Below are 26,294 nucleotides of genomic sequence, written 5' to 3'. Positions count from 1 at the left end.
GACGTCTTCATGTTACAGATGGTTAGACTGACGCTCAGAGAGGGTCAGTAACATGCCCAGGGTTGCACAGCTAGTAAGAAGAGCTGATTCTGGATTTAGGTTGCTGAGTCCAGAACTTGCAACCGGCACAGTGCCTGGCACATAGCAGATGCTCAGTAAATACTGTTGGCTGATACACTGATGCCACTGTTTGCTTATGCAAAAGACCTAATGGGTGACTCTGAAAATAGATACTACAGTTTTCAGAGAAGGCAAAGAAAACCCAGAACTAGGACACCTAGGAAGACTTTATGAAAGGGGCCTTTAAACTGGGCTTTGATGTAAAGACAACATGAGGAGAGGACAAACTCCAGATAGGAGAAATGACGTGGACACAGGTATGGGAACAGGAGTGTCAATAGTGGATGCAAGGACCACAGTAGTTTAATGGGAGGAGTGGATTCATCGCCTGGGGGCGGTGGGAGAAGAAGGTAGGCAGATGGGAGGGCTCAGATTGTGGAAGAGCTCAAATACGCACCAAAGACCCAAAACAGGTTCTGAGTCTAGGTGTGAGTGATGTGATGAAAGTGGTATTTTAAGGAAGATTAATCTAATGGCCAGTTATTAAAATGAATTACAGGGTAAGGAGAGAGGCAGAAAGGTTTTTGAAAATCTCTTTATGACAGACATGGAGACACTGTAAAAACAATTACCATTGTCCCATATAGTCTCAACTTTCTTGCTGTAATCCCAGCACTTTGGGAGGCCGAAGTGGTTGGATCGTGAGGTCAGGAGATTGAACCATCCTGGCCAACATGGTGAAACCCTGTCTCTACTAAAAATAAAAAAATTAGCTGGGCGTGATGGTGCATGCCTGTAATCCCAGCTACTCAGGAGGCTGAGGCAGGAAAATCGCTTGAACCAGGGAGTTGGAGGTTGCAGTGAGCTGAGATCGCGCCACTGCACTCCAGCCTGATGACAGAGCGAGTGAGACTCCATCTCAAAACCAAAACAAACAAACAAACAAAACAAACAAAAAAACACCACCTGACAGCCTGAGAATGGGGATGGGGGAGTAATGGGTTAAAGTGATGAATAGAAAAACTTTCACTGTTTACTGAATATAGTGGGGAGTTTGTGGTGGTTATTGTTCTTAAGTGGTGTGATGGTGGATGATCTTTTACATTTTCATTCATGTTTTCCATAATGATTTCGATTTAAAACTGATTGTTAAAAGCTTAGAAAAAGTACTGTTTCAGAAACAAACATGCCTTCATATTATTTTTGTGTATGCTTTACAGATAAATTTGGACAGCGGGCATTTGTGGGCAAAGTTTGCATGGATTTGAATGACACTTTTCCAGAATACAAGGAGACCACTGAGGAATCGATCAAGGAAACCGAGAGGTAAAAAGCCTATTTGTCTTGATTTGTCTTACAGGTTAGTTCTTGTGCTGCACTGATGGAGTTATAGATGGGAAAAGGAAACAGGATACTGTTATCACCCATTTGGGATGTGCACATACTCAGAATGCTTTGTTTAATGCAATGAGTCAGCTAGTCTACGGTGAATTTGATCAAACACTTGATAATCATTAATGATTCACAAAGAGCTTTCCTTTATAGTGCCACACTTGATCCTCATAGAAATCTCCATGAAGCATCTGTCTTTTATGATAAGAAAACTGAGTCTGACATAGGCTAAGAGGCTTGCTCACAGTCATACAGCTTTTAAGTAGTGGAGCCAGAATTCAAAACCAGGGCCTATGACTCTAAATTCAAAGTTCCTTTTTTTCTTTTCTGTTTTTTTTTTGTTTTTTTGTTTTTTTTTTTTTGAGACAGAGTCTCACTCTGTCACCCAGGCTGGAGTACAATGGCGTAATCTCAGCTCACTGAAACCTTCACCTCCTATGTTCAAGAGATTCTCCTGCCTTAGCCTCCCGAGTAGCTGGGACTATAGGCGTGCACCATCACACCCAACTAATTTTTGTATTTTTATTAGAGACGGGATTTCACCAGGTTGGCCAGGCTGGTCTCGAACTCCTGACCTCAGGTGATCCACCCGCCTCAGCCACCCAAAGTGCTGGGATTACAGGCATGAGCCACCACACCTGGCTCAAAGTTCTTTCTATCATGATATAGATCTCACCCCATATTCAATGTAAATAAAGAGAATAAAAGAGAAATAGAGGGTATGCAAGAATACTTGGTATAGCATATATTAATTTAAAAATGGTGATGGAAGTGAAGAATTATTTATGAAATAAAATATTATACAAGAAGTTAGGAAAAATGAGTTATATTTACAGGTTAATGAGACTTTCACTACAAAAGGATTTTTTAAAAAGATACCAAAGTAATATATGTTTCCGTGGTACAGAACTTAGAGAAGCACAAAAAGGTACAAAGAAGATTTTTTTTTTTTATGAAGCCACCAAAAGTTACATAATTGGGTATCTTGTATTGTTTTCTCAAGGTGGTATATGCATCCTTCACTACTATTTCGTCCTACCTTGGGAACAGGAAAGTTGTTCTGGATGTATGCTGGAATGGCCATCATATGCTAATGTAGGGAGCTAGAATATCCCCTCTCCACAAAGGTGACCTGAAAGAACATCTCTGCAAGCTGAAGCGCAGGCATAAGGAGGGAAGGTGTGGTTCCTTTTTCTGCTTTGGTTCCACATCTGTGCTCACAGGGAGTAAGGCCTCACTCTCCTGCCTGTAATAAAGGCTCTGAGGACGTTCTGTGGTGACACAGGCTACAGAGAGACCATGGGAGGGAACAAGGCCCACTCTGCTGCTGCTGGCCATTGAGCTGGATTCCCAGAGGTCGTGGACAGCCTACTTTGGGAAGATTTCCACCTCAAAGAACAGGGTACCATATGCAGATAGAATCATAAAAGGTAAAGATGTGCAAGGGAAATGAACACATGTTTCCACATAAAGACTTGCAGGTAAATGTTCGTAGTGTCATTATTTATAGAAGACAAATGTGGAGCAGGTTCACTGAATACAGGTGTCAGTCCCAGGGGAGGACTCCAAACACCTCACCAATACTGCACACCACTTGCATGAGTCCAGTGAGGCAGCACACTTATATAACAAGTTAAGTGAAACAAGTTTATTATGCACAGATAGGTAGCAAGGGACAATAGAAGCTTAGGTGAACTGATCCTCCACGGCTCAGGAAAGTTGCCCAGGAGTCTCATACGTGCATGCCCCACGTCACTTCATAGTTGAGGGACCCTGCGAGCATGCTCTCTCTACCTGTGGTTTTATACCCAGATGAAACTGGACTCACTGAGCTAAAACATTGCAAAACATCCTGTTCTAGGAGGAATGGGAACAGAGTCCAGGCTGTTCTGACCAGTTTCTCCATATCTCAGGGTGGTTGCATTTCGAGCACATTCTACAGTTACTCTGATAACTACAAGTAAGAAAAGGGGAAAAGCTGGGTCACCAAGGCCATATGGGAACCAGTCTTGCACCAAATAGTGGAAACAAGCAAAAAAAATTTTTTTTTTTTTGAGACAGAGTCTCGCTCTGTCGCCCAGGCTGGAGTGCAGTGGCGCGATCTTGGCTCACTGCAAGCCCCGCCTCCCGGATTCATGCCATTCTCCTGCCTCAGCCTCCCAAGTAGCTGGGACTACAGGCGCCTGCCACCACGCCCAGCTAATTTTTTTGTATTTTTAGTAGAAACGGGCTTTCACCATGTTAGCCAGGATGGTCTCGGTCTCCTGACCTCGTGATCCGCCACCTCAGTCTCCCAAAGTGCTCCCAAAGTACAGGCGTGAGCCACCGCACCCAGCCAACAACCAAAATGTTTATAACTGGTGAATGGATAAACAAAATGTTGTATACAATGGAGTAATATTCAGCCATAAAAAGGAATGAAGTACTGATGCATACTACAACATGGGTGATTTTTAAAAACACTGTGCCAAGACAAAGAAACCAAACACAAAAGGCCACATACTATATGATTCCATTTATATGAAATATATAGAAAATGCAAATTCATAGAGACAGAACACCAGCGATTGCCTGGGGCTGGAAGTAGGAATAACTATTAACTAAATGAGCCCAAGGAATCTAACTGGGGTGATGAGAATGTTCAAAAACTTGATTATGATGGTGGTTGTAAAACCCAATAAATCTACTAAACATCATGCATTTGTGCACTTAAAACAGGTGAATTTTGTGGTATGTAAATTATACTTCAATAGAAATAGTTTTTAAAAATAGGAGTATGTGGGTGAGATTGTGTTCATGTACATTTGTGTTTTCTAGTTCACATCCACTTTAGAGAAGAGTTGAGTAGAAAGTGATTAGATTTTTTAAAAAGAAGATTTTGTACAGAATAAATAGCTGTGAGCATATCTGCAGAGACTCCAGCTCTCTGTGATTTTCTCCTGTGGTACAGTAGAGCTTCTCTTGATGCTTCTAGTATTCTTCCCCTCACTTTTCTCCCTTAATCACGCATCATTGAAGCCCAAACCAAAAAGGCCTGAGAAGCTCAAGATGTATTAACACACTCCGTCGAATTAAAGTTGAAAGATGAATTAATGCACTGAGGCATTCTTCCCATTTGCCAAGGTCAGTGTATGGGTTTGTCCAACTTGCATGTCAGTATTATTTTTGTGTAACAAATTATATTTAAAGCCTCCAGGAACTTGCTATAGGACTCGCAGGGTAAATCCTCTTGTAAAATGAAGTAAATAATTTACCCTCTCCCTACCCTTTATTATAGATCAGGGTTTCTCCTGTAGATTGGATTTGCTTTTAAGTACATATGGCCTGCTCATTAAATTACTTTTGGTTATTGGTCATACTATGGCTTGAGACTATGAATTTTCATTATGTTCTTTTTCATATAACATCAGGAGATTCTACTGACCATATAAATACTTTTCTTATATTTTAAAATGGCTTTTCTGTAGTACCTTAAGGATTTGGCAAGAAATTGTATCGTATTCTTTTTTTTTTTTTTCCGAGATGGAGTCTCCTGTCGCCCAGGCTGGAGTGCAGTGGCACAGTCTCTGCTCACTGCAGCCTTCCCCTCCCGGGTTCAAATGATTATCATGCCTCAGCCTCCCTAGCAGCTGGGATTACAGGCCCCTGCCACCATGCCTGGCTAATTTTTATGTTTTTAGTAGAGATGAGGTTTTGCTGCATTGGCCAGGCTGGCCTTGAACTCCTGACCTCAAGTGAGCAGCCTGCCTCAGCCTCCCAAAGTGCTGAGGTTACAGGCGTGAGCCACTGCACCTGGCCAAAATGTAATTTTATTCTGTTCAACATCTAAGAGATACAGAAGAAAATGCTTTAGATATAAATCTTTCCCAAGACCAAACGTATTCTGATGCAAGTTTTAGAAGTTCAGCTTCTTTCTATTCCCCAGACCTCTTTCCCCTTAAAAGTGTCCTCTGAAAAGGGAGCAGAGGGGCTGCTTATATGCTCACAGAGAGGAGGAAGTACCCGCCTTCCTTTAGCATTGGCCTAGCCCAGCTCATCTATTAATCCATTTTTGTGGATAGTAAACCTGAATTCTCATTTTGTTCTAAAACAAAGAAATGCTGGAAGGCAGAAAGCCGCAGCTGCCTAGCCAGGGCAGAAGGAGCCATTTCAACGTCTTTACAGTTGCCACCATCCCTGCAGGCATAAACTGGTGGGATCACTACCATCCCATTCCCCACGCACCTCACAACCACCTCTCGACTATTCCTTCTGCGTTACTCCAATGTTCATCCCCAAGAGAACTCTGTCCTTGGAAATAAATGGTGATATTGTGGGAACAAGTAGCTTCCACTTTAGGAGAATTTGAAGTAAAGAGCTTCATGGCTTCTGAAAGCCTCCAGGTGCATAGGACTTCATGACTCTAACATCCATAGAGCACAATATATTGCAACATTTCTCCAAACAGAGCTTGAGCTAGTAGAACAGCTTGAGTGCTGTGGGAATATTTGAGAACAGCCCGACTGATGCTAGATGATAAGATTACATTTCCCTGTGATTTTGCACTCCATCTCTGGCTGCAAGTAAAAAAGCAGAGTAATTACTACTTGTTAATCTTTAATTAGTGGTGGTGGAACATGTGCAGCATTAGAAGCATTAGAAACGTTTGCATGAAAATCAGGATATGTAAGAATCATATTTTTACCTTTTTAAGATGTTTATTTGAAAATGGCCGGTTGGGGTGGCTCACGCCTGTAATCCCAGCACTTTGGGAAACCGAGGCAGGCGGATCACAAGGTCAGGAGATCGAGACCATCCTGGCTAACATGGTGAAACCCCATCTCTACTAAAAATACAAAAAATTAGCCGGGCATGGTAGCGGGCGCCTGTGGTCCCAGCTACTCGGGAGGCTGAGGCAGGAGAATGGCGTGAACCCGGGAGGCAGAGCTTGAAGTGAGCCAAGATTGCGCCACTACACTCCACCCTGGGCGACAAAGCCAGACTCTGTCTGAAAAAAAAAAAAAAAAGAAAAAGAAAAGAAAAAAAGAAAATGCTCAAGTTTTCTAACCCATTTGTTGCTTTATTTCAGATTTGTGTCAGAAATGCTTCAAAAGAACGTGAGTAACTTTGTTTAGAGCTCGCTTTTAGTTTGCCTTTGCATTAGCTGTAGGATTCATGAAGTTGCTTGATAGTGATTAGTCTGTGTACGATTGACTTATCCCATGCATGAAGAAGTATTTACCTGAAGCCTGATGTGTCACTGTGGACTGTCACTGTCAGCTCAGTGAAGTCAGACGTTTTTAAAAAATTATCTTAAAATATTTAATTGACAAATAAAAATTGTATCCACTCAAGGTGTACAATGTGATGATTTAGATATATTTATACACTGTTTAATGATTATTAGAATAAAATTTATTAACACATCTATTCCCACACATGCTGTACACTAGATCCTCAGAACTTGTTCATGCTATAACTGAAAATTTCTACCCTTTGACCATCATCTTTGGCTAACACGGTGACCCCCATAAGCCAGCAATCTCACTTTCGGGTGTATATCCAATCCCATTTTTGGGATTTTCTTGTGAGATGTGGTGGGTGTATATCCAATCCCACTTTTGACCCACATAAGTCAGCATGCTATCCCACTTTTGGGTGTATATCCAAAAGATGCAAAATAAGCATCTTGAAAAGATGTCTGTACCTCTATGTTCATTGCAGCATCATTCAGAATAGCCAAGCTCTGGAAACAACTTAAGTGTCCGTAGACAGGTAAATAAAGAAAATGCAGTGTGTATGTCTATCTACAAACACAATGGAATATTATTCAACCATAAACAGGAAGGAAATCCTGCCATTTGTGACAATGTGGATGAACCTACAGCCCATTACAATAAGTGAAACAAGCTAGCCACAGAAAGACAATACTGCATGATATCACTTATTTGTGAAATCTAAAAAAAGTCAAACTTACAGAAATAGAGGTCAGGCATTTTTTGCTTTCTTGGGGGCAGCTGTGTACCTGGCTCTCTGTGTTTTGTTTTAAATAAATTTTGAAATCATGAAATATTAACAATTTTAGTGGTTGTGTTTAGACACCATTCACATATGTGCAAACATCAAGCTTGCTTTATTCTTAAAATTGTGTGTACTTTTCTTGGCTCCCAAGCCCCATGCCTACATGCAACAGAAAAACTAAATTTTGTCAGGCAGGTAAACTTCATCTTAAGTTCACTAAGCTTTTAGTTGATCCAATTTTTATTAGGACAGTCTCAGTCACTACCCAGGTTAGAGTTACCGTCTCAGGGTAGGTTTCCCTTCTTCAGTGGTTTTCCGTACCCTCCTCTGGGATCTGATTTCACAGGATTGGTTTCTGGCAAGCAGGGAGAGGGCTTGATGAGCATGGGCTGACTGGTGACACCTGGAAGTTGGGGACTGCTTGGTGGCCACCTCAACATTGGCTCTGGCCACTTGTGCCCTTGGCCTGCTCTGCAACACAGGCAGTGTCCAGTCCTGATGCTCCTGCCACTGGCTGCCTTGGTCCCCATGTGTGTGACACCTCACATGGGCTGCAGGCATGCAGCAGGCACCCCCCATTGTGGTCCCCTGGTGTTGGTGAGCCTATGGAGACAATGCTATTTCCTGTCTCCACCCCAACAGGCTGCACGTGGCTCCATCAAGCAATCTCTTAGATTGGCAAGCCTGACCCTTCCTTGATCATCTTTTGAGGCCTGATTGGAAATCATAAGAAATCTCAAAATTTCTTTCCATCTAACCTTGAGAGATTTAGATGAAACTTTGTAGATCCTTATCCTCACCACCCTTCTATGAGTCCTTCTCTCCTGCCTGGCCACTCGCCTCAGGTGGCACCAGAGCCAATCCAACAACTGAATAGTTCTCAGGAAGGCTGTAACCAGCACACCTGCACAAGATGTATTCCCGAAAGGGAACTGGCTATCACTTCACTTTTAGTCTCCCCAGCACTCTTTTAAAACTTCAGGCTCCACTTCTCTTCATAAAGACTACCCAGTCTAGCCTTCATCAGAGCCTTAATGTGGCAGCAGAGGAGTATCTGTCATTTGGGATAGGATCTTTTGTTGAAATTGGGTGCTGAAGAGTATACCCTCCTTTATTCTCCACTTTGAGCTGTTATCATGAAACCCAGTACTTCCATCGACTGTTAGAATGGGGGACTGCTCCCCAAAATGAAGACATAAAATCATCTTGCTGTATGATATGCATTTTGGGGTACCCTTCACATTCATGATATCCATAGTTCCCTTTTTTTAAAAAAAACTTTTAAGTTCAGGGGTACATGTGCAGGTTTGTTTACAAAAGTAAATGTGTGTCATGGGGACTTGTTGTGCAGATTATTTTGTCACCCAAGTATTAAGCCTACTACCCATTAGTTATTTTTCCTGACGCTCTCCATCTTTCCATCCTCCACCCTCCGATAGGCCCCACTGTTTGTTGTTCCCCTCTATGGGTCCATGTGTTCTCATCATTTAGCTCCCACTTATAAGTGAGAACATGCAGTATTTGACTTTCCCTTCCTGCATTAGTTTGCTAAGAATAATGGCGTTCAGCTTCATCCATGTCCCTGCAAAGGGCATGATCTCATTCTCTTTTTATGGCTGCATAGTATTCCATGGTGTATATATACCATATTTTCTTTATCCAGTCTATCATTGATGGGCATTTAGGTTGATTCCATGCCTTTGCTATTGTGAATAGTGCTACAGTGAGCATATGTGTGCATGTGTCTTTATAACAGAATGATTTATTTCCCTTTGGGTATATACCCAATAATGAGATTGCTGGGTCAAATGTATTTCTGTCTCTAGGTCTTTGTGGAATCACCACATTGTCTTTCACAATGGTTGAACTAATTTACACTCCTATCAACAGTCTATAAGCATTTCTTTTTCTCCACAACCTCACTAGCATCTGCTATTTTTTTGACTTTCTAATAATAGCCATTCTGACTGGTATGAGATGGTATCTTATTGCAGTTTTGATTTGCATTTCTCTAATTATCAGTGATGTTGAGCTTTTTTTTCACATGATTGTTGGCTGCATCAATCATATGAAAAACAGTGAAAAGTGTCTGTTCATATGCTTTGCCCACTTTTTAATTGGGTTATTTTTTTCTCATAAATTTGTCTAAGTTCCTTATAGATGATGGATATTAATTAGACTTTTGTCAGATGCATAGTTTGCAAAAACTTTCTCCCATTCTATTGGTTGTCTGTTTACTCTGTTGGTGGTTTCACTTGCTGTGCAGAAACTCTTTAGTTTAATTACATCCCATTTATCAATTTTTGATTTTCTTGCAATTGCTTTTGGTATCTTTGTCATGAAATATTTTCCCATGCCTATGTCCTGAATGGTATTGCCAAGTTATCTTCCAAGGTTGCTTTTTTTTTTCTTCTTTTTTTTTCTTTTTTTTTTTTTTTGAGACCGAGTTTCTCTCTTGTTGCCTAGACTGGAGTGCAATGGCGCAATCTCGGCTCACTACAACCTCCGCCTTCCAGGTTCAAGCAATTCTCTTGCCTTAGCCTCCTGAGTAGCTGGAATTACAGGCATGCACCACCATGCCCAGCTAATTTTGTATTTTTTGGTAGACACAGGGTTTCTCCATGTTAGTCAGACTGGTCTTGAACTCCCGACCTCAGGTGATCCGCCTGCCTTCGCCTCTCAAAGTGCTGAGATTACAGGTGTGAGCCACCGTGCCCGGCCCTTCCAGGGTTTTTATAGTTTTCGTTTTAACATTTAAGTCTTTAATCCATCTTGAGTTAATTTTGGTATATGGCATAACGAAGAGGTATCAATTGTTTTTAATTATCTCCAGTATTCTAGAGTGAAGCCCATAGTGACACCACGTTTTTCCCTCTCCTGCTCTGAGACTTTGATGGGTGAACTCGGCAGCATTGCTAAAACCCGTGATTTGCACATTCAGGTGGGTATTCTTCTTCTCTTTATGCCTCTATGCAGACCTGCAAGATTTCTTAGCACCCTTAAATCATCATCTCCAATAATCTACAGTTCTTTTACTGAGTAATCTCTAATTCTTCAACTGAGATCTCCTAGAGTCACAGCATAACAGGAGAGAAAGGACCTCTGTAGATATCACCTAATCCAATTCTCTGCTTTTGCAGATAAGAAACCCGAAGTTCCTTATACCCTCAAAGTTTTCTGATCAGTCTTCTAAAGACAAGAAAATCTTTATAAGTAATGGCAAGATCAATAACAGACTGTTATCTATTGTCCATAAGATACATTTAATGCATTTATTTCTTCTCTTTTACTTGATACTTTCTCAGTGTGCTCTGTACCTTCATTCTTAGAGAAACCAGCTATTATTTGAAAAACAAAAATAACCTAATTTCCACCTTACAAAATAGCATTTAAAACCCCTTTTGTTCTGAGTTTCTTAATTTAAAATCAGAACAAAAAAGTATACCTTACTTTGTCATTAAGTTGTTGCAATTTAGGAATAAAACACTTTTTAAAGCTTATATCTGGGTTAAAATTGAGAGTTCCCCTTCTCCCATCCAAGCTTAATTACATCCTGTACTAAAATTTCTCCTCTTAGGAGTTGATGGTCTTATAAGAAAGGTCAGATCAGGGCAGAGAAAACACATTCATTCTTTACCGTTTATAGACTGGTGTTTCTTTGGTTTTTGTTTCCCAAATCTATTTTCTTAGGAACCATTAACTGCTCTCACCTTCCCTATTATTATTATTATTTGCAGCCTATAATATTTGAATTTTTAATTCAGTCCCACACATTTCTCTCCTGGAGATAAAATTCAAAACTTACCTGATATTTCTGCTTTGCAAACAAAATGCTTCTGTCGCTGACAAAATAAAATACAATGAACATTTAGAAATACATGAAAAATAAGATGAGAAGAACACACAACAAAATCAAGTTTCTCCTTGCCAGACAGATGCATGTGAATGTATGCACATTTACTCACATTTATCCAAATGACCCAAATCATCAGGTTGTCCTATCTTCTATTGCTGTCCACGCATTTCATCAGTGGTCTGGGATTTCCTCAAGGCCGGGGATGGAGTTCATTGTCTGGGTAAAACACCTGTTTTCAGAACACTGCTATTTTTTTTTAAAAAAAATTTAGTTATCCGTGTTCTACCTTGTGGAAAGAGAGAAACGGCATTGCCATTATTGGAAGTATTAATTATGCCCTCTTGGGTTTTGTGGTGCCCTACAGAAGGGTCTTAGGGGCCTTTTTCAGTGTGGGGGCGTATATAAGTGAACCCCACTGTCTGTTTTTTTATGAACACTGAGCTCTTTTCTTAAATGGCCAGCATGGCCAGGCATAATGGCTCATGCCTGTAATCCCAGCACTTTGGGAAGCTGAGGTCGGCAGATTACTTGAGGTCAGGAGTTTGAGACCAGGCTGGCCAACGTGGTGAAACCCCATCTCTGCTAAAAATACAAAATTAGCCCGGTATGGTGACACATGCCTATAATGCCAGCTACTTGGGAGGCTGAGACAGGAGACTCACTTGAACCTGGGAGGCAGAGGTTGCAGTGAGCGGAGATTGTGCCACTGCACTCCAGCCTGGGTGACAGAGCCAGACCCTATCTCAAAACAAAACAAAAAAAAGGTGAGCTCCAGAAGAGGCAGGTTGCTAGGCTCCTGACTATCTACAAGGAGGACTTCATATTTGTTCTAGCTGTAGGTTAGAATTTGGAAAGACTTTGTTGGAAAAATTTGCCTTGAGGTTACACATACACATACACACCCACACTCACACACACACACATACACTACATGTTCGTGATATTCAGTTTCTTTGTCATATACATTATATTATCTGTGATGTATATAATTGTTTCTAATAAAATGCGTGTGCAATCTTCATTGCCTTTCTATGTGGTCCCTTAAATATGCAAGTAGAAAACTATTCACACCATTTTGAGGTAGGAAGTGTAATTTCTAATGGTATTTTACAGAAGGAAAATGAAAACATTGTTCTTTTCTTGTAGAGCCATATAAGTGAAACTCGTGATGAAGTTGAAGCTGTGAAAAACTTACACCCCAATTATAAAAACTACACAGATGTGTATGATAAAAACAATCTTTTGACAACTAAGGTAAGTTTTATATCATGACATAATCTGTTTAAAGGAGGGCATTATCTAAATTTTAAAATCTCAGTAGTAGTCTTCAGATTTCTGATATGAATACGTTTCTTTTAAAAAACGTTTTAAATTTTTAATTTTTGTGGGTACACAGAAGGTTTATATATCTGTGGGGTATATATGCATACATTTCTTAAACTAGAGTAAAGCCCAGAGTGTGTGTGTGTGTGTGTGTGTGTGTGTGTGTGTAGTTAAAAATGGGCCCGAAGTTTCATCTTAGTTAGTTAAATCTAAAGGCTTCATTGAAGATGGGAATGTCATTTGGTCCAAGGACATTTTAACAGTATCTATTAGAATGTAAACGTGCATTTCTTTGAGTCAGCAGATGCATTTCTAAGAATTCACTCTGTAAGTAATATGAATAGGGATGCTAATTATATATTAAAGTTTAAAAATTGTTATCGGTGGGGAATTAAATTACAGAGCATACGTAGGATTTTATCCAGCATTCACAAAGAAAGAGGTATACAGGCTTATAAGGAAGAATGTTTGTGTAATATTATTTGATGTGTATGTACATATGTATAGATGCATGCTTACTTAGAAAAAAAACTGTCTGAAAGACATACATTAAGTATTAAAAATGACTCTTCCTGAGGGACAAAGCAGAAGGACTTTCTGCTTTTTATTTTTAAATACTCTGAGAGTGCTTTTAAAAAATGAGTATGCATTACTTCTATAATTAAAATTAATATGTGTAAAGAGACCTCATTACAATAATGTACTACTTGGCCTTGGCCTTCAATGAAATGTACAAACCATGTGGAGAGTTTACTGTAGCAAATAATTTCTTAGTGACTATGTGAATGGAGATATGACTATAACTGATTTAAAAGGTTAATACTCTGCATAAATCATGTAAAAGCTACACCATAGTTTTCATTCTTTACATATATTTCCATATGATTAATAAATTAACCTTCCATTTGCATGTTAATTTTATTTGCACAGAGATTGGGAAAGTTATATTTTAATAATAATTCTGTAGTCACTGGGCCAGGCGTGGTGGCTCATACCTTTAATACTAGCACTTTGGGAGGCCAAGGTGAGCAGATCACAAGGTCAGGAGATTGAGACCATCCTGGCTAACGTGGTGAAACCCCATCTTTACTAAAAATACAAAAAATATAGCCAGGCGTGGTGGCAGGTACGTGTAGTCCCAGCTACTTGGGAAACTGAGGCAGGAGAAGAGCATGAACCCGGGAGGCGGAGCTTGCTGTGAGCCGAGATCGCGCCACTGCACTCCAGCCTGGGCGACAGAGCGAGACTCTGTCTCAAAAAAATAATAATAATTCTATAATCACTGAACCGTGCCTCTCAAAGGAGAAAGCAAGTTGGATACAGGTTTTGTACTGGGGGAAAAATAATTTTGAAAGAGTCAAGTCTTATTTAAGAAAATCTACAAATAAATACTACCAAGATTAAAAATTTAGAGAGGTCTCGTATGTGTGCAGTGCCTGCTTTCTTGGATCAATTTTACTTTCTGAATTAGTGATTAGAAGATGTTAAATTTCCTAGTTTTTATGAAAATATAAACACAGGTGAGTTAAAGTTTATTTAGTTGAAAATAGCAAGGTCACTGGCACCTATATTGAAGCTAGGGGCAGAAATAAAGAACAGCGCTTTGTAGGATTACTCTCATGGCTTCCACGTACTGAGAAGGGACTTTTAGTTCTAAAAGGGTTTAAAATTGGAGCAAGCACAACCCTACCAGTCGCTCACCATGGAAACTTAGAAAAGAAAGTAACTTGACAGTCTTCTAAAGTAGAGATGAAAAAATCACGTTTCCTTCCATCTGGATGGATATTCGGTGCTAAAGATCACCTGGACCAAACCCTCATTACTTTATAGATCAACAAAAAGAACCTAAGTAAACGCCACAAATTTGCTGAGATTTTTGTAAGACAATGTGTTTACAGGCCTTTTCTGAGGTATAATTTGTACCCAGCCACTTTGTACATATAGATCATCATAAATGTTCTTGTAAAGATGCCTACAGTCAAGCTACAGCTTCGGTCTCTCTCTCAAATACCTTGTGAGTGAGCACCCACTTAATCATTTGTGAGTGGTGAACTCCACGTAGGGCACTCTTCTCTCCAGACAGTGATGGCACACGGCTGCTACCTCTCTGCAGAAGAACTGAATGTATTCCATGAACGAGGAGCGTCCATCGCACACTGTCCCAATTCTAATTTATCGTAAGTAGACAATGATTTTTGGTAGATTACGAATGGTTGGGTTGCAGATTAGCAGCCAAATGCCTTTGTTTCCTCTGTCATTCCTCCAGGATCTCTCCCGTATTCTGTGTTTGACAGGAACCAGATAGATAGACATCTACTCGTGCTGTTGAGGAGTAAAAGAGAACACATGAGAGGACATTTATCTCAGAGGACACATGTGAAGAGCACAGCATCTTCTGAAATCTGAGTTTGTACAAAAAAAGGACAATAGGGAGTACAACATAAAAAATTTCTAGTGAAAGTACTGAAGGGAGCCCATATGTCAGCCAGGAAATCCAGGAAGAGGGTAGTCACTCCCATTACTGTTTGTGCTGTAGTGTTAGAAGGAAATGCAGCAGTACCAAAGCCGATACACTATAATGTATGTTACCCTGTTGGACTTGACGGAATGCCAGCTCACACAGTCTAGCCCAGGAGGACCTTGTCCTATTATAATTCCCCAGAATACAGAGATGTTATTTATTAACTGGTTCTTAACCTTTTGAAAGGTGATGGATCCATAAACGAATAAAATGAAAGTTATTGGCTGTGCACAGTGGCTCACGTCTGTAATCCTAGCACTTTGGGAAGTGGAGGCAGACAGATCACTTGAGGTCAGGAGTTCGAGACCAACCTGACCAACATAGTGAAACCCCATCAGTATTAAACATATAAACATTAGCTGGGCGTGGTGGCAGGCACCTGTAATCCCAACTCCTCAGGAGGCTGAGGCAAGAGAATCGTTTGAACCCAGGAGGCGGAGGTTGCAGTGAGCCAAGATTGCACCCCCACACTCCAGCCTGGGTGACAGAGTAAGACTCTGTCTCAGAAAAATAAATAAGTTATAGCCTGTATTTTCAGGGGAAAAAAGCCCATGGATATTACAAATGTTGCACCTAATTTCAGGGAATTCATAGATCTCATGATGCCAGTCCATGGATGCTAAGGTTAAAAACCCGTGCTTGTGGGTAGTGATCTCAGAAAACACCTTCAGGGAAGTAAAACAGGGAAGGGAAAGAAGTCAGTAAAGATTGTATCATCAAGGAAGTTACCACTGTGGGCTCCCGGAGTTTAATCCTTCTATTTAATAGAAAACCCAGGGAACCGGTGTCCAAAACAGAACTCAAAGTTATCCTGCCCAAGAAGTGAGGGAGCTGGCTGTGATAGTAATACCCAAATGCCTACGGGTTCTTGTTGAGGGCTCCTGGGTGGAGGGGAGAAGCGTATTCATTCCCTGGAACTTCTAGCCTTCCCCAAACAAGGGCAGAGCAGGCTGTAGCACAGGAGAGAGCTGAGAAAGCTCCTAGGCAAAGAGCTAGAGGCGTTCACAGTTGGAAATCTAGGGACTTTGCAATTACAAAGATATATGTCAGTGTCATTATGAGAAGGGTGCTGAGAGCCACAGTGACATATTTCTGGAGTGCTTTAGGGACCCCAGAGGGTCTGAGTTCTCAGACTTAAAGGAGTGACACATTGCAGGGAATCTTGTCTGTGTACAGCTTAGTGACTATAATTATGGTCTAGTTACTTGATAGTGGAAGGATGTAACACCCATTGGGTGTTAATATCCTCTAAATTAAAGCATAATCTAGCTTTGCAAATTGAGTTTTGAAGTTAAATTTCTTTAGGACACATTTCTGTTTAAATGGTCACTGCTGTTCTTTCTCCAACAACTGAGAGATTTATTGTGTATGCACCGGGGCTTTGGAAATTAGAGTTATGTGCATCTTCCAGCAGACCACTTCGACCTTTGCAACTTTTTAGAATTCTAAGGATCACCTTAGTTTTCCTTTGTCTCTTTAGAAAGGCAGCACATGGTGGGTGTGGTGGCTTATGCCTGTAATCCCAGCACTTTGGGAGGCCGAGGTAGGAGGATCACCTGAGGTCAGGAGTTCGAGCCTGACCAACGTGGCGAAACCCTGTCTCTACTAAAAGTATAAAAATTAGGGGGACATGCTGGCGGGCACCTGTAATCCCAGCTACTCGGGAGGCTGATGTAGGAGAATCGCTTGAACCTACCTGGAAGGAGAAGGTTGCAGTGAGCCGAGATTGTGCCATTGTACCCCAGCCTGGGTGACAGAGTGAGATTCTGTCTCAAAAAAAAAAAAAAAAAAAGAAGAAGAAGCTGGCACATCTCTTAAACTCAGGGTCACTAGGTCCCAAATTCAGCCCAGGAACCATCTCTCCTACTTTCCCTGTCTTCAGAGGCAGCATTTGGTCAGGTCCTGATTCTTTAGGCTGCACCCCTTCTTCCAGTTGTACTCCCCTTTTTTGATCTTGTAAGTTACTACTCACTCAGGGTAACAAATTATTCCAGGCATAGAGAATAGGTAATGCTGTATAATTTCTACTTCCTAACATAAAAGGATGTATCTGTTAGAAAATATTAAAGACAGATAACGCTTTTGTATTAATTGCAAGGTTTGATTTCTTCATTTTTTTTTCCATACAAACGATCCCCTGCTTTTCCTTCTGGCTCTTCCTGCTTTGTGCCCACCTGGGATTAAGGGCTCTTTTATGATCCTGTTTACTCCGGGACTTGATCTGGCTAATATGTTTGTGTCAACATTAGAGCTGATCTATTGGGAACTGCAACTTTCAGTGATATCACCATCGTTGTTATTAGTGTTCGTCTTTTATTGGAACCCCATGGATCTCCTTGTTCTGACGTCTCCTCTTCTCTACAGGCTCAGCAGTGGCTTTCTAAATGTGCTAGAAGTCCTGAAGCATGAAGTCAAGATAGGGCTGGGTACAGGTTAGTAGTTCACCATTTGGAGCTATGGCAAAGTGGTTGATTACTATGTCACTTTCTAATGTGACTAATTTGTGGGTGACTGTTCCGGTTTTTTGTTTTAAAGTAGTTTTGGGCGGGGCGCGGTTGCTCACGTCTGTAATCCTAGCACTTTGGGAGGCTGAGGCAGGTGGATCACGAGGTCAGGAATTCAAGACCAGTCTGGGAAACCTCGTCTCTACTAAAATGCAAAAAATTAGCCGGGCGTGGCAGTGTGCGCCTGTAGTCTCGGCTACTCGGGAGGCTGAGGCAGGAGAATTGCTTGAACCTGGAACCCGGGAGGCGGAGGTTGCAGTGAACCAAGATTGTGACACTACACTCCAGCCTGGGTGACAGAGCGAGACTCTGTCTCAAAAAAAAAAAAAAAGTTTTATTATCTAGTAGAAATATCTTGATAATAAGTATCTAACAAAATAGAGAGGGGTTAGAAGCAGTAAGAAAATGTATGCAAAGGGAGAAGTTTTGATGACACTAACCTCCTGAAAGCTGTTATCCCTGTTTATTATTCAAAGATTAGGCTATAAAGGATAATTAATTCCTTCTAACGTGTTTCAGAGGTATTTTAAAAACAGTCCTTGACTTTCATTTTGTTTTGTTCTTCTGGCTAGATTTTAATGGTTTGGATTTGTATATTTTTAGTTTTCAGTAACTGTGTCATTACAAATACTGTCTCAAAAATTTTTTTGTCCTTGCCATAGTGAGCACAGATTCAGTCTATGGCAGAATTGAGAATTCTGATGTATGTTAAGAACTGGTTTTGCTTTTAAGCAATGTTTAGCCAAATGAGACCTCTCCATATCCACAGGCAGCCTGCTTGTCTACTAGGCTGAGGGATGTTCTAAGTGCATATGGATTAGTGATGGATTCATGATGTCTCCTTTCCCCACAGCACATTTTAGTTGTGTTTCTTGAGAGTGTGCAAGCATTGCTCGCTTTGAAAGTATGAGTCAGGCCCAAATGTCTAAGTGTCCTCTGTGAGGCTTCTTTTATGACTGAATGACTGAATTAAAATTTTTTTAATGGGTATGGGGCACGAGAACGTGTTTTCTGTTCTTGATGCCTTTGTCTTCCTCATATTTAAGAGCATCAGGCTGTGTGCATGTTGACACTGGTGGTTTTCATCACTTTCTGCAGTAACTCAAGTCTCAGTTTGTTATAGTGAGACATTTTACAAAGCAATTAATTGGTAAGACACAATAATAGGCATAATGATTTTAATATTTTAAGAGAGCTATATATTAGATGAGAAGTTTTTCCCAATTTTATAGGAATCAAAGTAATCAAGATTTTGACAATTGTAATATTAAGCCTTAAATCATCAAGATTGTGATAATTCTACATAAAGTCACAGGTGTCAAAGGAGGAAACCAGTGATTTTACTTTCACAAAAAAGCTTTAAGGGATAAGAAAAAAATGGCCAAGAGTTTTAGTTACACACTATAGTCAGTTAACATGAAAAATTTAGCATTTGCATAAAAATCAGTCAGATATTGTTTTCAGATATTCTAGGATTTTGGTCTCCATAATTTAAGTTCATCACGTGGCTTTCCTTTCTTGACTTTGGGTTGTTTAGTGATGGTCTATCAAGTTCAAGTCAAGTTCTAGCTGTCACTTATTATCTGTAAGACCTTGAGAAAATTAGTTTTCTAGCAGTTGTTAGTCAAGGATTCATTTCCTGATTTCTGCAACAATAGTAACTAGCAATTACAACTATGTCTATCTTACAAGCTGTTTAGAGAATTAAATTTTAAAATGCATGCAAAATGGTTAGCACAGTGCCTGCCTGGCACATGACACAAATAAATAAATATTGACTTAAAAGAGAAAGGGCGAGGTTGGTGTATTGACCAAACGTTTGATTAAATATGACCTATTAGTTTATTTACTCAGAGAATGAAGTTTCATTTTTACCTAGTCCTTTTTGCGATAGTCACCCTCTACTCCACTATTTCCTAAACATGACTTATGTATCAATTTACCCTTCAATTTGTAAACTTTAGAAGATTGTTATACCTTATACTATGAATAGAGAGCAGGTCCAAGAGCAATTCACACACTCTGTCTATAACAAGTGCAGACAGATCTTGACTTGCAGAAATATTAGGTAGAAGAAACCCACATGAAATTTAACAGAAATATAGCAAAACAAGGTAAAGTGATATCACAAAGAATAAGAGTGTGAACAAATATCTGAAAATGATCTGCTTTAGGATCCAGAAGAAAATTTCAGAAAATTGCCATCATCCCTGGAGTACAGGAAAACATGATGCTATGAAAAGATTGTGCTAGAAATTTTAGAAATCAAGGAAGAAAACTGAAAAAAAAATCAGATTAAAAAGTACGTAGACCCTTATACATGCTGAAAGGAGCGTGGATGGTACAACTACTTTGGAGAACGTTTTGGGAGTTTCTTATAAAGTTAAATATACATCTACATATGACCCAGCAATTTTACTCTTGGGTATTTACCCTAGAAAAATAAACATATATATTTGCAGAAATAGTTGCATGAGGCCGGATGCAGTGACTCATACCTGTAATCCCAGCACTCTGGGAGGCCACAACAGGAGGATTGCTTGAGCTCAGAGATCAGCCTTGGCAACATGGCAAAACCCTGTCTTTACCAAAAATACAAAACTTAGCGGGGCATGGTGGCATGCACTTGTAGTCCCAGCTACTTGGGTGACCGAGGCAGGAGGATCGCTTGAGCTTGGGAGGTCGAGGCTGCAGTGAGCCGTGTTCATGCCACTGCACTCCAGTCTGGGTGACAGAGTGAAACCCTGTCTCTAAATAAATAAATAAACGAAAGAGTTGTAAGAGGATGTTTATACCAGCTTTATTTATAATAGCCCCAAACCAGAAACATCTATCAGCAGGAGGATGGATAAGCAAGTTGAGGTATATTCATATAATGAAATATTATTTAGCAATAAAAAAACATACTACTGATATATGCAAAATGTGGGTAAATATATGCCAGTGTGTGGGCTTAAAGAGCACACACTGCGTGATTCCATAGGTATGAAACTCACAGACCAACAGAACTAACTGATAAGGGTAGAAATCAGAAAGTGGTTGCCAAATGTTGTAGGTGAGAATGTGGGGAATTGACAGGAAAAGGCCATGAGGGAATTTGCTGGGGTGATAGAAATGTTTAATATCTTAGTTTTTTTGCAAAGTAGTTAAAGCTATATAATTGTTAACAGTCTCCAAACTGAACATCTAAATTCTGTATGTATTATGGTATTTTAGTTATACCTCAGTTAAAAAAATGACAAACCCACCAACCCTGTAGGAAGCTCTGAGAAGCAGAATTATCGTTGCAGAAAATCAAATCAGTGATGTGGAGAATAAAGCCAACCAAAGATGATAGAGGGTGTTTGAGGAAGATCGATGTGAAGCCCAGAAAGCACAGAGCCAACACATGGGGTTTTTTCTGATGGAGCACACAGAACAAATGAGACAGATGCGATAGAGCTTTGAAGGGTAAATCTCTTCTGAGCTTAAGAAAGAACTGCCTTGAAAGTGCTTACCCTGTTTTACACTAAATCATAACTGAACATGTTGTGGCAAAATTTTTTAATTGCAATTTTAAAAATTCTAAAATATTGACACAAGGAAAAAAGTCACTTATCAACAAAACAATTAAAAAGCAGTTTGCTTTCAGATGTTTTTGTTGGCACACAAAATACCAAAAGGCAAGAAAAGAGTTTGGAGACAAAGCAGTTGTTAGCCAAGAATAATATATCTGGCCAAATTCTCCTTTACGTAGGAAGGCAAAAAAATTCTCAGCTATACAAAGACTTGGAAAATATTTTCCCTAGGAACCCTTTGAAAAACTTACTTGAAAATCTACATCATTCAATGAAAGATGAGGCAAGTGAAGGGCCATGTTGGGAAATAATGGTACAATATGATGTCATGGAAAGCTAACATCAGTCAGAGTAAGAAGATCAAAGAATTGTAAAGGAGTTTAAAGAAGGAAAGTAAAAGCCAAAAATATATCTCAAGAGAGAATAGTCACAATGTTAAAAACCTATCAGAATGGCAACATAAATCAGGAAGATGTTTCCCTCAGGCTGGAAAGAGGTTCCTGGAACCTAAATACATGGCACTTATTTTAAAAACTGAGTGTTACATCCTTGAGTTTTGGTTTTATGCTTTCCTTATGTCATTTGAATGTCTTCAGTATTTTATCACAAAATTTAAAAAAATAATATATGCTCTGCAAGAAAGAATTTTCCAAGTATAATACATAATTCTGTCTTCTAATTTTATTAACAAAACCCAAGAAGTTGTACTTTATGTGTAAGGCTGAGAGGAGGATAGATTTGGCAAGTGACCAACATGATGAAACACATTTCTACTAAAAATACAAAAATTAGCTGTGCGTGGTGGCATGTGCCTGTAGTCCCAGCTTCATGAGAGGCTGAGGCAGGAGAATTGCTTGAACCCAGGAGGTGGAGGTTGCAGTGAGCCAAGATCGCACCACTGCACTCTGGTCTGGGTAACAGAGACTCAAAAAAAAAAAAAAAAAAAAAAAAAAAAAAAAAAAAAAAATTCTTGTCTCAGAAAAAAGGGAATTACACATATTTTACTATAGACGTTTCAGTATAAAAATATTAGAGATAACTACTTGAAGAATTTTAAAGATAGGATACCTCCTAGGTGAAATATGAAAAAAATAAAAACAAAGAAAACATAGCAAATAACCAAAAATAGTCATCTGAAGGAAAAATTTAAACATATAGAAAAAGTTTACATCAACAAGACCTTTAAACTCATTAAAACAAGCAACATACATGGAGCCAGTGCCTCACTTTTCAGTGACAGTTCCCTATCCGAACTTACTTCTTCCATTATGCCAAAAACAACAGCTCTTTGATCTCTTGTAGACTCTATTCCAGTGACTCCATGCTTTCTCAAAGTCCATTATTCTAATTCGAATTCTTAGACGTCAGAGTACATCAGTGTCATCATTGCCTTGGAAACATCCTCGCTTCCCATATTTCTCTCATTTTCTTGGTATTCACATCACAAAAGCCCCACCCTTGACTATATCTAAAGTTCCCTTCTCAGTACCTTCAGTGGAGCCTCTGGAAGTTTCTGGAGAAAATCGTCCAGTGGGCTTTCATTTTAAATTTTGTTCTCAAATCCCAAATGGCCCTCCGCTTGGGCAATAGAGACAGTTATTAGTCTGTAATAAGCACGTATCTCCTTTTTCCAAGACAGCATTTTCTCATTTCTTCTTAAACTTTCTACCCCAACTTCTAGCTTAAGGCTCCCCTCATCTTATAAGTCATTGAGAAAATAGAAATAACCAGAAATCCTTCCCTCAATCTCCCACCACCAAATTCACACACCTTTCTGCATCTGCTGGCATTTACTCTTCTTTTCCCTGTCACAGCAAAAACAAAAACAACAAAGCCCTTCTTCCAATCAAAGGCAAAAATACCAACATACCCCAGTATGTGTTCTGTTGTCTTTCCCTCTCCCAGCATCTCAATAAACTAATTCCTTTGGCTGTAGATTGTCCTATATCATCAGTGTCTCCTTCCTGCTGGATCATTCCTGCTGGTACACAAACATTTAAGCAAAGAAACAAAACCTTTGTTTGTTTGTTTGTTTCTTTGTTTGAGATGGGGTCTCTGTTTCCCAGGCTGGAGTGCAGTGGTGCAGTCTTGGCCCACTGCAACCTCAGCCTCTCGGGTTCAACTGATTCTCCTGCCTCAGTCTCCCGAGTAGCTGGGAATACAGGCACACACCACCACACCCAGCTAATTTTTGTATTTTTAGTAGAGACGGGGTTTTGCCATGTTGGCCAGGCTGGTCGTAACTCCTGACCTCAGGTGATCCACCTGCCTTGGCCTCCCACAGTGCTGGGATTACAGACATGAATCACCATGCCCGGCCCAAAACCCATTATTAATCAGACATCCTCCTCTTACTCCTGCTCTACCTGTCTGCCTCCCTTCATGGCAAAGCTTCTTCAAAGAGTGGGGATCCACACTGTCACCACTTTCTAGGCTCTTTTCCATTCTTCCGTCAAATTCAGTCTGGATTCTTGCCCCACCCTCCATGACAACTGCCTTTGCTTTTTTCTTCTGTGGGTATTACCACTGGGATCTCTGCTGCCAGCTCCAAAGGTTGCCATTCTATCCTCATCCAATGGGACTTCTCAGCAAGTATTTGCCATGATTGACTGTTCTCTCCATTGTCCAAATAATCTTATCTTGAATCCAATGAAGCACCTTCGTTCTTCCCTTCTTTGTCTTCTCTGAAGGCTGATTCTCTTCCTCCTGGTCATTTGAAAGCTTGCTACAAGGCTGTCTTGAAATTTTGCAGCCCAGGGTTCTTTCTTTGATGAGCACAAAATTGTTTCTTGGATTACAGTCTCTTTTTTGACTTTACACATTCTTCTTAGGAGATACCATCTACAACCATGGCTTCATGTGATTTAATATACTCAGATGACACACAGATTTTTATATCTAGCCCAGACTTCTCTGAATTCTAAACCTATGTTTTCAACTAACTACATTCTCCCTTCTCTTAGACCCCTCCTGAAGAAACCCCCAAACTTCATTCTATCCCAAAACACATTCAAACCTAGTTCTCTAAAATAGCTCTCCTTTTTAGAGAATTCATTTTCTCTAACTAGAAACTTGGTCATTATCTTTGGGACCTTCTTCTCCCTCACTTCTCCAGCATGATGCCCAACCTCATGACTCCTTCGTATCTCCTGGAACCATCCTCTTTCCCCTCATTGGTCACTACCACCTGATGCAAGCTGCCATCGTTTCTTGCTGAACTGCTGCACCAGCTTCCTAATGGGTCTCATACCCATCCTAGGCCCTTCCAGTCCATTCTCCTCTTTACAAAAGAATCACAATGAAAATCTGATCATGGCACCCCCTCGTGCTTGTCACCCTTCAATGGGATTTTGAATGTGTAAGGCTCATTACAAAGACCACAAAGCTCTGCATTGGTTTGACACCCATCCACTGCCAGCCTCATCTCACACTACTCTCTCCTCCCTACCCTGGCTATCTTTTATGAATAGATTTGGCTTTTTGAATACCCTGGCTATCCTCTCTATAAATTGCACTCCCTTCTCTCAAAAGTTCTGTATGCATTGTTTTTCTGTCTGAATGCCCTTTTTGCCTCTGTTTATATGGCTGAGTTCTTCTCATTCTTGTCTTAGATTAAAATGTCATTTCCTTAAAGAGGTGTTCCCTCACTATCCGATCAATATGGGCCCTTCATCTCCATTTTCTTGATCACTAAAGTGAAAAAAAATGTATTGTTAATATGTGTCTGTTTATATGATTCTTTCCTTTCTCCCCAACAAGATAGTTAGCTCATTCATGTGGAGAGCCCATAGGTTTTATTTACAAGTGCTTCAGCAAATGAAGTACATGTAAGGGGTGTAGTAAATGATTACTGAATAAGTGAATGAATGCTTAGGAAATGAGTACGTACATATGAAATCGTTTTTTAGTCTTTCCGTTGTCCTCTGGTTTAAGTTTTTGCTCTTGTACAATTTTGTTAAAGTCTTCCTGTAAATAATAGTGTCCAAATGTTGACTCTGACGAGCAAGTAATGGTACCATCTTCGTTGTGATGGTCCTGGGGGAGTCATGGGGTAAGGAGACAGATTTTCTGAGAAAATCCTTCAATTTTCCTCCCTCCTCCACACAGTTTCAACCCTTTGGCCCTCATTCTTCAGCACTTCGGTTATGTAACTGAATTTTCTCTGCAATTATTAAGATATGTGATGTTATTTCTATTTTCTGAGAAAATTGAGGTTCATAGGTCCTAAGTTATTGATCAAAGGTCCACAAAGCAAAAAGTTGATGTGCACAGTTTAAAACCAGGTCTGTAAAATGTAGATATTCATGATTTCTCCTTCCATCCTACCACAGTGCCTCCAACCATATGATAAAGTAGGGATTCCACCTACATTAAATGTGTTGTAGATGGAAGGGGAAAACTACAAATCTAATCCAGTTGGGAAGAATCAGCAAGTTACTATCACAGTGGAAATCCCTGGAAAAAAAAGGCTTGACTCTTACACAAATGGTCCTGACTAAATACCATGAAATTATGCAGCCCAGGGTTCTTTCTTTGATGAGCACAAAATTGTTTCTTGGTTTACAGTTATTTTACTGACATAACATTGACAACCAGAAGAATATAGGATGATTAAATCAACATCATAAGGCATCTCTCAATTTTTTTCCGGTAAATTGCATAGCATTATTTCCTAATCTATCCTTACTCTTTCTGTAAGGTTAATTTTGAGTAGGTATTTAGGAAAATGCTACTTTCTGTGATGTTTTATACCTTATTTTTAAAACTGCAGGTATTTAAAATCTTCCATATTCACACCATCCTAACTGCATTGCTTTCATTTCTCTATGTTTACTTCCAGTCTTTACCCATATATTATAAAATATAGTCTTTACATATTTTCATGCCACATAGTGATATAATTTTTATTCCATCTTTATTTACATTTAACATTTTTGTTGTTTTAGCAATAAAGAAGGAAGCAGCAGACAGAATATTTCAAAGCTTAATGTGTATTGTTCCCAAATTGTATTTGTTTCCTTAGTATTTGTTTTCCTAGCTCTGATAAAAATGAAGATTTAAGGGATGGTTACTACATATTA

At 39.8% G+C, this 26,294-nt stretch overlaps 1 protein-coding gene across 7 annotated transcripts in view; it reads left to right on the top strand.

Moving 5' to 3' along the window:
• The window catches only part of GDA (guanine deaminase), a 130,166-nt gene that overhangs the window by 72,456 nt on the left and 31,416 nt on the right, over positions 1-26,294 (top strand). For all 7 annotated transcript variants that reach the window (XR_004177838.1, XR_004177837.1, XR_004177836.1 and 4 more), the window contains 6 exons: positions 1,281-1,386; positions 6,521-6,548; positions 10,286-10,393; positions 12,455-12,562; positions 14,711-14,808; positions 17,517-17,584. Coding sequence is in view for 2 of the 7 variants with exons in the window: in XM_003911802.5 (XP_003911851.2) it covers positions 1,281-1,386; positions 6,521-6,548; positions 10,286-10,393; positions 12,455-12,562; positions 14,711-14,808; positions 17,517-17,584 (516 nt within the window). In the remaining 5 variants the exon portion in view is untranslated. The remainder of the gene's footprint in view (positions 1-1,280; positions 1,387-6,520; positions 6,549-10,285; positions 10,394-12,454; positions 12,563-14,710; positions 14,809-17,516; positions 17,585-26,294) is intronic.

This window comes from Papio anubis, chromosome 13 (assembly GCF_008728515.1).
Source record: "Papio anubis isolate 15944 chromosome 13, Panubis1.0, whole genome shotgun sequence".
Lineage (NCBI taxonomy): Eukaryota > Metazoa > Chordata > Mammalia > Primates > Cercopithecidae > Papio > Papio anubis.
This window is presented reverse-complemented; position numbering and strand designations above follow the sequence as displayed.